Here is a 12031-nt window from a genome sequence, read left to right as displayed (position 1 = left end):
GCCAGACCCTTTTGGTTTGGGACAGATTTGGAATTCTCTGTATATTAAGGTGAGTGGTAAAGGGTAATTGCAATTCTGGTGCCTCAGAACAGTGGACTAGGAGAGCAACAGAAAGTAGTTGCAAAAATAGTGTGTTGGAATTATCCAGGGAACTGAGGTTCTTGAGCAAAGTCACTGGGGCTAATATTTGCCTTGTTGAAGGTTATGGAAGCACCCACTGCATGACGAGAGAGAGAGAGAGCGAGAGAGAGAGAGAGAGCGAGAGCGCGCGCGAGCGTGCTTGAGGGAGGAAATCTAGACTTGAGCTTGTCCTTTCCCAAGTGATGGGGGTTGCATGCAATTTACATATTGTAAGGGAGGTAGGGCGGTTTTCATAGGTAGATTGAGTTTCTCTATTTTAAATTGTTTTTATTTGTTTGGAGTATAGATTAAGTTCCCTTCCTGGAAGGCTTTTGTTTCCAGGTTTTGCTGATTAGCTTTCCTTTTGTCAAAGGGGCTTTAGATATTTGTGCGTAGAAAGCTTTTGATTATTAACATTGTTTTGCGAAACTTCACAAAGCTGCATATAGGGACTAGTAACCAAACCATGCGCATGACTTAAACTGGCACGTCACCTATGCTTTATATATTTCTTCTATAAAAATGGACTACTAACAATTGTTCCTTAAGGAATTTATCAAACTGAGTATGTCTCAAGAACAGATGACTCTTCTTGGTTGGTGAACATGTTTGGTTGAAGGTGCTGATGAAAGAGGTTGAAAACCTGTTTTGCCCATATTTAATATCTGAATTTTTTTTTAATCTTTCAGTATTCTACCTTGTAAATACTGTTATTTGTATATACTGTAAATGATGACGTCGGTGGGCACGAACCGAGCCCGGGGAAACTGGGAACAACCTCAGAACCAAAACCAGACACAGCACAAGCAGCGGCCACAGGTAAAGAACCCAAGGGATCCATTGCCAGCATTGCTGATTGATACTGGTTCCCATCCAGTGCAGCATCATTCTCTGCTCTGGATTATCGGTTTGCATTTTTTATTTTGTTTTCTAGTCCTTGCCTCTCCTCTTTACTTAGGGCCTGATGACTGTTGTGGTAGGCCATGATGAGCATGCTTGCTTTTTGTTTTTTGATGCTGTATTATGAGACTTGGAGAGAAGGGGTCCTGTACTTTGTATCTCCAAGGTAGCGTTTTCCTCAGACTAAATCTTAGGTTATCGTCAGGCCAGATATAAGAGGGTGGCATTGGTCCTTGCAGAAACAGGAACGGGGTTTATACATGACTTTGCAAATATATTAATGTCAATTATTTAAGGCACGGATGTTTAAAAGAGGTGCTGTGATCCCACAATGGGAGCTTCTTTAACTGTGAACATTGGTGAAAAAGCTCCCTGCTTTTTTAGGGATTGTAGAGTGGAATGGTGACAGGTTCATTGTTTATTTTTTTGTCATTTTGCAGAGGTAAGCATCTTAACTGGTGTTAGCACTTTATTGGTCATTTGTAACAAGGAGAAGGAAATTGGGCTGAGAGGTGGGGTGGATTATTGACTACATAGGTCCCTCTTATTTCTCTAAACTATTGTCTCTTGATCATGCTTTCTTGAACTCATCTCCATTCTTAGGCCACTGCGGAACAGATTCGACTTGCACAGATGATTTCAGACCATAATGATGCTGACTTTGAGGAAAAGGTGAAACAAGTGAGTGTATTGCTAATTGCTGGCAGTGATGGAAAAAGACATCAGGATTAAAGCATAGTTTAACATCATAGATGTCTGTTAGGGTACTTTTTCCTGCAGATATTAAAAGAATTATGACCTGAAACATAATAGGTTAAGCCAATAAATAAATGCTCTTGTTGTCTGATTTACCGTACTTCTTTGGACAGCTACCATGTTCGAAAAGGTTTTATCTTAATTTTCACTTCTTGTTTATTGGATGATTTTGTTGATGCCATTTTTATAGCAACTTTGAGCAGTTGTGGCATCTAGGAAATGTAGAAATTTATGGTATGCTGAAACCTGTGTGCTTCTGGGTTTGATCTCTACAAGCTCCTTTATTGTGTAAATACTTTTGACATCATCTGTAATCACAGGTGTTAATGTTTTGCTTATTGAGCTAGAATACCAAAATTCTGCATATTTTGCTTTTTTAAGTCTGGGGTTCTTTTGGATTCAGCTGGTGTCTTCTCTCTTCACCTGGCTTCCTTTTATGAAGAGTGCAAGTTCGTTCATGTTGCTGATTTTTTTCTCTTTCAGTTGATTGATATCACAGGCAAGAACCAGGATGAATGTGTCATTGCTTTACATGACTGCAATGGAGATGTCAACAGAGCCATCAATGTCCTACTGGAAGGAAACCCAGATACGGTAGAGTGTTAATAGAGCGTTCTGGAAAGTGGGTCCCTGGCTGAGAAGCTCAGAATATTCTAAAAATAGCAAGTGGAGTAACTCAACTTAAAGGAGAGTACCTTATTCTCCAAATGGAGCAGAGAACAGTCGAGGAGGTTGTTTTCTGCGGGTGGCAAGTACCGAAAATTTATGTACAATAAATAGAAAACAGATAAAATCCATCTCTTTAAAAATTTTTTTTAATATTAGGTTTGTTTATTTTGAGAGAGTGTGAGTGGGGGAAAGGCAGAGAGGGAGACAGAATCTGAAGCAGGCTCCAAGCTATCAGTGCAGAGCCCGATGTGGGGCCTGAACCCACGAGTGTGAGATCATGACCTGAGCTGAAGTCGGACGCTCAACCGAGTGAGCCACCCAGACACCCCAAAATCCATCTCTTTTAATTAGCCCAGAGTAAATTATTCATTCCAGGCTAGTGACTGTTTTCAAGACTGGGTTAGTCTGAATTAGAAATGGTATATAATAGCCTTCGTTACTAATCAGAGAACATTCTGCTCACCTGTTTTATTGCTGTTGAACAGAGTCACAAACTGGTAGATTCTGAATTGAAGACATTCTCATCAATATCACCTTTACATTTTACAGTACGTTTTCGTCGCTTGAACTTATTTCTGTTGAGGTGGCAGAAAAAGAGTTAACGGCCTGTTGACCACCCTGGAGATGATAGGGGCTCCTATCATCTTGGAGGAGCGCTTGCCCTAGAATTTCACTTATTTCACCTCTTCTCTTTTCTACTTAATGAGATCCCTATAATTTTGTGCTTGTCTTATCATTGTCCCAAATTGTTAAGTCCTTTAAGAACAGGGATTCTGCCTTACTAACCTTTGGGGTGTTCCTGTGCTGCTTAGTAGAGAACTGTTTTGTTTCAATGAGCAGTGTATCATTTTGAACTAATTTTCATTTCCTTGGTCTTACATTGGGGATCTTTGGTTGGGATAGATACCCAGAGTTTATCCTTAGAGAGGTCAGGCTACTAGTTTTAGAGTATCACGTTAACTAAATGTTGGGGGTTTGTCATTTTCCTTGAGACAATAGGAAATAATAACGGAAAACCTTTTATTTATTTAGAGAGAGAGAGAGCATGTGCACGTGGGAGCAGGAAAGGGGCAGGAAGAGAGAGAAAATCCCAAGCAGATCCCACAAATCACAAGATCATGACCTGAGCCGAAATCAAGAGTCAGATGCTTAACTGACTGAGCCACCCAGGTGCCCCATTGGAAAACTTTTTGTAACCACTGAATTTAAATTTGTGGATTTTTCTCTTCAAAAATGTGGTATTAGGGTACCTGGCTGGCTTAGTCAGTAGAGCAGGCAACTCTTGATCTCGGAGCGTAGACTTTACTTTAAAAAAAAAAAAAAAAAAAAAAGTGTGGTCTTAGATTTTACGTTATTGACCTTATCTGAAGATGACTGCCTGGATAATCAGATAATAGAGTCTTTGGCTTATTTTGAGTTTACTTTAGAATAATTGTGGATAGGGGGTGGATGTAGGAGTACTTACGCCTTTTAAAAGTTTAGATTTTTTTTTATTTTTGAAGTTTATTTATTTTTGAGGGGAGAAAGAGAAAGTGCATGCATGAGCAGGGGAAGGCAGAGAGAGAATCCTAAGCAGGCTCTTTGCTGTCAGTGCAAAGCCTGATGTGGGGCTCCATCTCACAAATTGTGAGATCATGACCTGAACCTAAATCACAAGTCTGACGGGGCACCTGCGTGGCTCAGTTGGTTAAGCATCCAACTTTGGCCCAAGTCACAATCTCACGGTTCAAGAGTTCAAGCCTTGCATTGGGCTCTGTGCTGACAGCTCAGCTCAGAGCCTGGAGCCTGCTTCGAATTGTGTCCGTCTCTCTCTCTCTGTCCCTCCCCTGCTCGCTTGCTCGCTCGCTCTCTTTTTTTTCCAAAACTAAACATTTTAAAAATATTTAAAGGGTCTGATGCTTAACCAACTGAGCTGGATTTTTTAAAATTAATTTGCAAAAGTCACGTTTTGTTTCACCTTTCACCGTCTTCTGCCTAGTGCTACAAATCTAACCTTCTGTGATGTCAAAAAGGAAAATAAACTGGAGAACATAGGCTTATGCCATAAATAAGTTGCTAATGAAACCAGTTGGGAGTAATATTTGCTGCCAGGGGGTGTTGGATGTATTTGGGTAGATGAGATCGTATCAGAAAACTGGCACCACCCTTGGGAAGATCATAGTAATTCCTTTTCCTTATAGAACCCAGGTAGTTCCAGCAGCTGGTGCATACCATAGAGAACGGAAAAGGGGACAGGTTTCTGAAACTTGACAGGTTTTGAGATAGACCAGCTGAAAAGTCTATAAGCTATTTTTTTTTTTTTTTAACGTTTATTTACTTTTTTGGGAGAGAGACCGAGTGCGAGTGGAGGAGGGGCAGAGAGAGAGGGAGACACAGAATCCGAAGCAGCCTCCAGGCTCCAGGCTATCAGCACAGAGCCTGATGCAGGGCTTGAACCCACGAACCATGAGATCATGACCTGAGCCGAGGTCGGATGCTCAACCAGCTGAGCCACCCAGATGCCCCTATAAGCTAACTATTTTGAATGTAGTTTCCAGGGTTCCTGCTGCAGATTTAATTATAATAGCGGCACTGTTACTTAAGAATTGATGCTACTGTGAGCATAAAATGACTCAGGAGTCGTAATGTGGAATAAGCTTGGACTGGAAGAGTAGGCAACAAGGAGCCACCGGGTCCTGGGTGGATAATTTTTTCAAAAACTATTAGTAAACTATTGTAGGCTCTTTAGAACGTGTGGGTATGATTTTGGTATAATTTTAAATGTAGTTTTTAGCTTAAGTTTTTTAAGCTGTAGTAAAAATGTTTAAAATGTATAATTTTAACCATTTTTAAGTATATAATTCTGTGCCATTAGGTACACTGACCATGTTATGCAGTCATTAGCTTTATGCATCTCTAGGACTTTGTCGTTTCCTAAAAAAACCTGTATCCGTTACACAGTAACTCCCCCTTTCCCCATCTTCCCAGCTCCTAGTAACCTTTTCTATCCTGTCTCTATGAATTTGCCTATTCTAGGTACCTCATGTAAGTGGAATCATGCAATATTTGTCTCTCTGCGTCTTCTTACTTAGCATAGCGTTTGCAGAGTTTGTCCATATTGTGGCATGTGTCAGAAGTTCGCTCCTTTTTAATGCTGAAAAATATTTCATTAAATGTGTATACCACATTTTGTTTATTCATCCATCTATGGACACTTGGAATTGGCTGGAAGTAAGTTGTAGACGTCACAAGTCCTCTGCAGCATGCTTCCCTTAAAGAAGGATATTTTTCTGTATGACCATGTTGTCAATCCTGGAAAAATTAATAGCCATTTTGTATTCTACTTGGTCCACATTCTTGGAAGTCTTTAGATATTAATTAGCCGTTGCGGAGCACTGGGTCATTGTTGTTTGAGTAAGATGGTAACCAGGATAGTAAAGATATGGTAGTCTTGGTGTTTGGGAATTTTTGTACATATTTTCTGCAAAAATAATTGTGAATCAAGGCGTGTGTGTTTATAAAATTCATTTTTTGAGGAATGAGGTTTTTTGCAGGACTTTTTAGCTTACTTTCCTTACCACGAATTTTCCCTTCTGCAGTCTGGAATGAATTATAGATTATTCTGCTTTGGGGAAAGTTTAATTGGGTTATATCACTTTAGGGAGTATAGGGAGAATACAGATGTAAAACCTGGAACAGAAGGCTCCCTGTAGTCCACTGTGTCCGGGCCAGGGCTATGCCTTCCTGGCTGTTACTTCGTCTTTAAAGCAAAGGAAATTGGTGCGTGTGTCAGGGAGTGGGGCTGGGGGATGGTGGTGAGGACTAGGTGTAGTTACTATTCTTCTAAATGCTGGGTTGTTTGATTAGAGAATGTGCCCAAGGGTCAAATGCTGTTGATTCATTCTGAATTCAAAGTTAACCTTTAGAAACTTTTAGTTTCCTTTTCTCCTTTGACATGAATAAGACTGTGTATGAAAAAGTTAGGAGTCACTGAATCTGAAGGAAATTAATTTTTTCAGCCCAGGAAACACACTTGAAAGATGGGGACCAATAACTAGGCCTTTGACTGATACGCCACGTGACTGCACCGGATCCAGATCTTGGCAATCCTTTTGGAAGCGATCCCTGCAGTCCATTAGCTATAAGCGCCTCCCCTATAAGAAGGACTTCAATTTTTCAGTGATAGGTATAGAATTTGTTTCGAGGTTCTGTCTGTACCCTCCATTTAAGCAGACATAAGTTAGTGGAAGTATCTTAGATGTGGATGATGAGAGGAGAATGGTTAACAGTTTCCCAGCTTTTATCTGTGGTTTCCCGATAGCAATCCATATTGATTAGATGTGAATGCTCTGCCCTTCTTTAGCATTCGTGGGAGATGGTCGGGAAGAAGAAGGGAGTCTCAGGACAGAAGGATGGTGGCCAAACGGAATCCAACGAGGAAGGCAAAGAAAATCGAGACCGTGACAGAGACTATAGTCGGCGACGTGGTGGGCCACCAAGACGGGGGAGAGGTGCCAGCCGTGGACGAGAGTGTATGCATGGGGCTTTAACAAAACCAGCTGTGGGTCAGTAATGTCTGGATTTCAGGGATGTCAGGGCCCTGGTAGGCTGGACCTAGTAACCATTATATCATCCTTCTGATTTTTTTCTTGCCACCATTTATTCTGAGACCTTGGTATCTCTTACATGTAGCGTTTTCTAGCTACAGCTACCAGTTTGGCATGAAATTACCTTGCAGTCATTTATAAAGTTGTCTGACTTCTAGCTCTCTGTTGTGGTTCATCACCTTTCCCCTGGTAACCATCATGTCCAATCCTTCCATCTCATTATCTCCTCTTGGTTTTGTCTCCCCACCACCATCTGTATGTGCCACTTACATATTTACATAAATTCCATTGACTCTGTTTTGGCTATCTGTGTTTTTCATTTTAGTTCGGGGTCAGGAAAACGGATTAGATGGCACTAAGAGTGGAGGACCTTCTGGAAGAGGCACTGAACGAGGCAGAAGAGGACGTGGCAGAGGCAGAGGTGATCAGTTTCTTGGGGGGTCGGATATGGGGGGCAGGGTATTCTTATTCGTTCTGTAGGGGTTGTCTTTATTTGAAAACATTCACATGACATCTCATTACCTAAATTGTTGAGAAATCATGCAAATTCTAGAGATTGCTGAGTGAGCAGTGGGAAAGAAGGTAGGTGTCGTTTATGTTAATGTATTTGCTTAAGGACCCAGAAGCTTGGTCAGCAAAGGAACAATCTGTCAATAGTAGTGATTGCCTACTGTGTTATATTAACTATACTACAGGGTGAAAGAAAGAACATCTAATAATATCAACCACTTATTATTCCAGAGTTGCCTCAATTGGCAAGGTACTTTTTATATCGACTTTTAAAATATTTCTCCCTTCCTCTCTTTGTGTCTTTTTTTCCTTTAAGGTGGCTCTGGTAGACGGGGAGGAAGGTTTTCTGCTCAAGGAATGGGGTAAGTTTCATTGATTTGATGTCACAGTCTTTAAATTTTTTCCCCCTAATCGTTAACATAATATCCTAGAGCGGCTAGTGTCCTGATACTCTGAGGATAATGTGCAGCCTTAACCAAAATGTGATCAGAAAGATTTCTAGACCACTTAATCAGATGAGTGTGTAGATGTAGTGCTGGAGATAAGCATTTACTACTTGGATCACCTCTAGCTCATAACTTCATTTGAATGCATGTATCTGCTGTTTTCCAAAATTCAGTGTGGATTTTATTATGATTATAGGTGTCCTAACCCAAAATAGGTAGTAGACATAAATTGAGATTATTCCACGGGATTGTTCATTTTTGCTGGTGCTGCTTGGAGGTCACAGACTCTTTTAAGCTATTTTTCCCCACACCCTCAGAACCTTTAACCCAGCTGATTATGCAGAACCGGCCAATACCGATGACAACTATGGCAATAATAGCGGGAATACTTGGAACAACACTGGCCACTTCGAACCAGATGATGGGACGAGTGAGTGACTGCTTATTGTTTCTGGTCTTTAAAAACCTAAGGAAATAACTATTTTGAGGTTATGGTCATATAAAAAGTGGAGGAATAGTTTTTGGTGCAGAGATAAGGGAGGAAGGGATGGCGATCGAAATACTGTGTGTTCTCCTTGCTGACTGTGTGCCTGTGGGCACTTTACACGTGCTGGTTCTCTTGGTCTTCATCACTCACCTGTGAAATTGACACTGTTCGTCATCTCCACATGCCAAACCTTACACTCAAAGGGTGGTCATGAAATTTGCTAGTATTTGAACTCAGAATTGTTTGACCCTAAGAGCCCATGCTCTTTCTGTTACACCGTGTGGCTGCCATTAGCTCCAGGTGTGTTTCCTAGTGTTTCTGTTAGGGTTTCTAGCTTTGTCTTTTGAAAAAGTATTCTTAATTAATTAATTAATTAGTTAATTATGTCACCACTTGTAGAGATGAACAAGGCCCAGAATCAAAGCCCACTGTCAGTTTGTTTTCTGGCACTGAGATAATATCTTTTTTACCTTCATTTTTGGAAAATCTCAGTATCTGGGCAAGAAGGAAGCCGCAGCTTTCTAGCTGTTATTGAATAGTTTTCTGGGTGTGGAAGAATATTATGGGATTTGAATAAGGTTGCTTTTTTGGTTAGCTGACTTTTGGTGTTTGTGTCTGAGTAGGCTATACATATTTAAGGGTATGTTAGGCTTGTGGGACAGACAACCCACAATGTGTTTGGGAGTGAAAGATACTTTTACCCCTTTAAGTAAGGACAGCCCCTGGGCTGCGGAGTATTGTATTGTATTCTTACGAGATCCCCTGCTTCTTTGTGGCTGAGCCAGCACAGGAAGAACTTGAGACTTTTTTCCCCTATAAAGGGGGGAATGAGTTAATAGTAGAGTGTGAATTCAGCTTTTTAACCCCTTATCTATTTATTTGCTTTGCCCCTTTTCAAAGATCATTGATGTTTCTCTCTCTCTTTAGGAGGGTCTCTGGCACAAACAGTTCATCGATTGCCCACAAGACGTTATACCTCAGATCCTGAATGTTATGTGCTTTTAATTTACCAGCTGTTTTACAAATTTGTTTTAAATACAGTTATCCCATTGATGGAGGCTGAAGTTGAGTTATTGACAAGATGGAAATCTGTTTTAATTCCCGGACCATTTGGCTATGAACTGTCTTTTTGTTATTTTAGGAAGTATAACGCCGCTCTTGATGGCTTGTAGAGGCAGTGTGGTAGCAGTCTGAATACCAGAAGTGACTGCTTTTGAGCACTAGTTTTTGGGTATTTGGCTTTTTTCTCATTGGCAGAAAAGATAGTAGACGTTAAGGGATTTGTTTTCAGTTGTGGATAGAAAATCAGGCATGGAGTCCCAGTCCTAGATTGCAAGCCTTAGCTGTTTTCAGCAAGGATCTGGTTTGGAAAGCAAGGAAGGATGAAGTGTGTGTTTATTTATACTAAGGAGAGAATAGCAGATTTGGGAGGTTAGAATCCGAAATCGGATTTGTGGCTGAATGAAAAGCTGTGTGATGCTGATCTCGTCTTGTGCGTGTGAACGTGTTGGGTGTAGCTTCATGCTGGGTGTAGCTTCATGCGTTCCTGCTGTTGTTAATTTCACAATATGAAGTGACATTCATGCATGATCTCTTTTTGTGTTTTCATGATAGCAAACTTCAAATTCCCTTTTTTATTTAAAAAGAAATTGAAACCTACCCTTAAAATATCCACAGGTACAGTGGGAATTGTTTTGGGGCAAATGTTCTCATTCAGAAGCAAAATTTCATTGCTTGTGTTTTTTTTCTTTTTTGTTTCAGGACTTGATTTCAGTGGGGTTGAGGGGTCAAATTATCCCCGAAAATTTGAGACTGCTCCTGGTATGATACATCCAGGTGCCTAACTGCCCCAGATATTTTTATAGATTTTTATGAATTGGAATATCTGTGGATATGTCATTTTTCTGTTTCCCTGCTTTTTTTTTTTCTTTTTCTGCCTTTTTTTCTCATATTCTGTGCCTGTTTTTTCTTAAAAATTTTTGATCATTTAATGACTATTTAACATTTACATTGACTGCTTTCTGCTGACAGAATGGAAACCCTTACCTATCACTCAGAGCCTTAGCACTCCTACTGTTCTTTCGTGCCTTTTCAGTACAGCCTTCTTGGCCGTGACTGTGCATCTTGTCTTGGATCAAGTAGGCATCCGCATTCTTCCTTTGCGTCTTAGACTAGTCACGAGAGTGCAGGAGAACATTGCTGCCTTGACAGAGAGCCCATCAATAGGAGATAACTTCTCAGGTCACTTCCAACTCCAGGATTATGTATATGTGTTAACCCAGATCTTGGGTTCCATTTATCCAAGGCAGGTTGGATGCCAATGGAGAGGAAGAGTAGTGTCACCAAAGAGGGAGAGAAGAATGTGGTTTGTAATTTGTCTGAACTGAAATTGGACTTTAGTGTGATTTGGAGAACGTTGCCATTATTAAGTGGTTCGGAATTTCCCTTGTGTGGTTATAAGTGGTCCTGGAAGAAGCATTATAATGACTATCTTTTTCTTTATGAAATAGGGTTCTAAAGATTTTATTTTTAAGAAATCTCCACACCCAATGTAGGGCTTTGAACTCACAATCCTGAGATGAGGAATCTCATGTTGTACTGACTGAGCCTACCAGGGGCCCCTAGAAGAATTTCATATGGGAATATAGGTATTAGAAGATTTCTCTTCGGTGACAGTGAATATCTGAATGCCAGATTTTCATTCTTTTTTTCTTTTTCTTAAAATTTTTTAATGTTTATTTCTGAGAGAGGGAGAGTGTGCATGAGCAAGTGGGGGAGGGGCCGAAAGAGGGAGACAGAACCTGAAACAGGCTCCAGGCTCCGAGCCATCAGCACAGAGCCCGATGAGGGGCTCAAACTTGTGAACTGCGAGATCATGACCTGAGCCGAAATCGGACTCCCAACCCACTGAGGCACCCAGGAGCCCCAGACTGTAATTCTTAAAAGAAGTTTTCTCCATTTGGAGAGAAGGCTTGAAGAATTGATCAACATGTACTGTTGTTTTAGAGAAGAAAATAAGGAGTGTTCTTGTTCTTTGCAGTAGTCAGGTGTTACTTCTTACTGTGGTCTTTCAGTTGAAGGGAAGAATCCTGCTTCTCGTAGAACAGTTTCCTTTTCTGAGGATATATGTACACGTGAAGCAAAACAAGGGAAGTGTGGAAGGTGGTTTTACTGCTGATGGAACTTTCCTATAGAAACCATCCTGACTTTGTTATGACCAACATGGGGCAAGTATACGACTGCGTTGTCTGCGCTGTGCCCTTGGCAGGTTAGAGGTCACGTTCTGTAGGATTAGGACCAGGATAATAACAGACATGTTTGCTTTTTCAGTTTTGTCCAATGTCTTCTGAAAAGGCGTGGAAAAGAACAGACCCATGAGGGTTTCTTACGGTTTGACCAGTGAGGTCGATACACTTGACTTCTGCTGAGTGTGCATTTTTACATTGAGTTCTGATAGCAGGTAGTTGTCAGTGCCCGCAGTTTGGAAGCCTGCCTTCCGCTGCCCTTCCGCTGCCACATGGCAGCCATTCGTGTTCCCCCCGTCACCACCACTCTCT

At 40.9% G+C, this 12031-nt stretch overlaps 1 protein-coding gene across 16 annotated transcripts in view; it reads left to right on the top strand.

Moving 5' to 3' along the window:
* UBAP2L (ubiquitin associated protein 2 like) overlaps positions 1-12031 on the top strand; it is a 39637-nt gene that overhangs the window by 3286 nt on the left and 24320 nt on the right. For 9 of the 16 annotated variants that reach the window (XM_060644814.2, XM_060644810.2, XM_060644813.2 and 6 more), the window contains exons 2-8: positions 810-939; positions 1624-1701; positions 2260-2370; positions 6788-6956; positions 7357-7452; positions 7858-7903; positions 8305-8417. In XM_060644814.2, the coding sequence (XP_060500797.1) occupies positions 850-939; positions 1624-1701; positions 2260-2370; positions 6788-6956; positions 7357-7452; positions 7858-7903; positions 8305-8417 (703 nt within the window). In that variant the 5' untranslated portion in view covers positions 810-849. Of the gene's footprint in view, positions 1-809; positions 940-1623; positions 1702-2259; positions 2371-6787; positions 6990-7356; positions 7453-7857; positions 7904-8304; positions 8418-12031 lie in introns of all 16 variants that reach the window. The other 7 variants (XM_060644812.2, XM_060644811.2, XM_078440977.1 and 4 more) reach the window with 1 other exon arrangement.

The sequence above is a fragment of the Panthera onca genome, chromosome F1 (genome assembly GCF_046562875.1).
Source record: "Panthera onca isolate mPanOnc1 chromosome F1, mPanOnc1 haplotype 2, whole genome shotgun sequence".
Taxonomy (NCBI): Eukaryota; Metazoa; Chordata; class Mammalia; order Carnivora; family Felidae; genus Panthera; species Panthera onca.
This window is presented reverse-complemented; position numbering and strand designations above follow the sequence as displayed.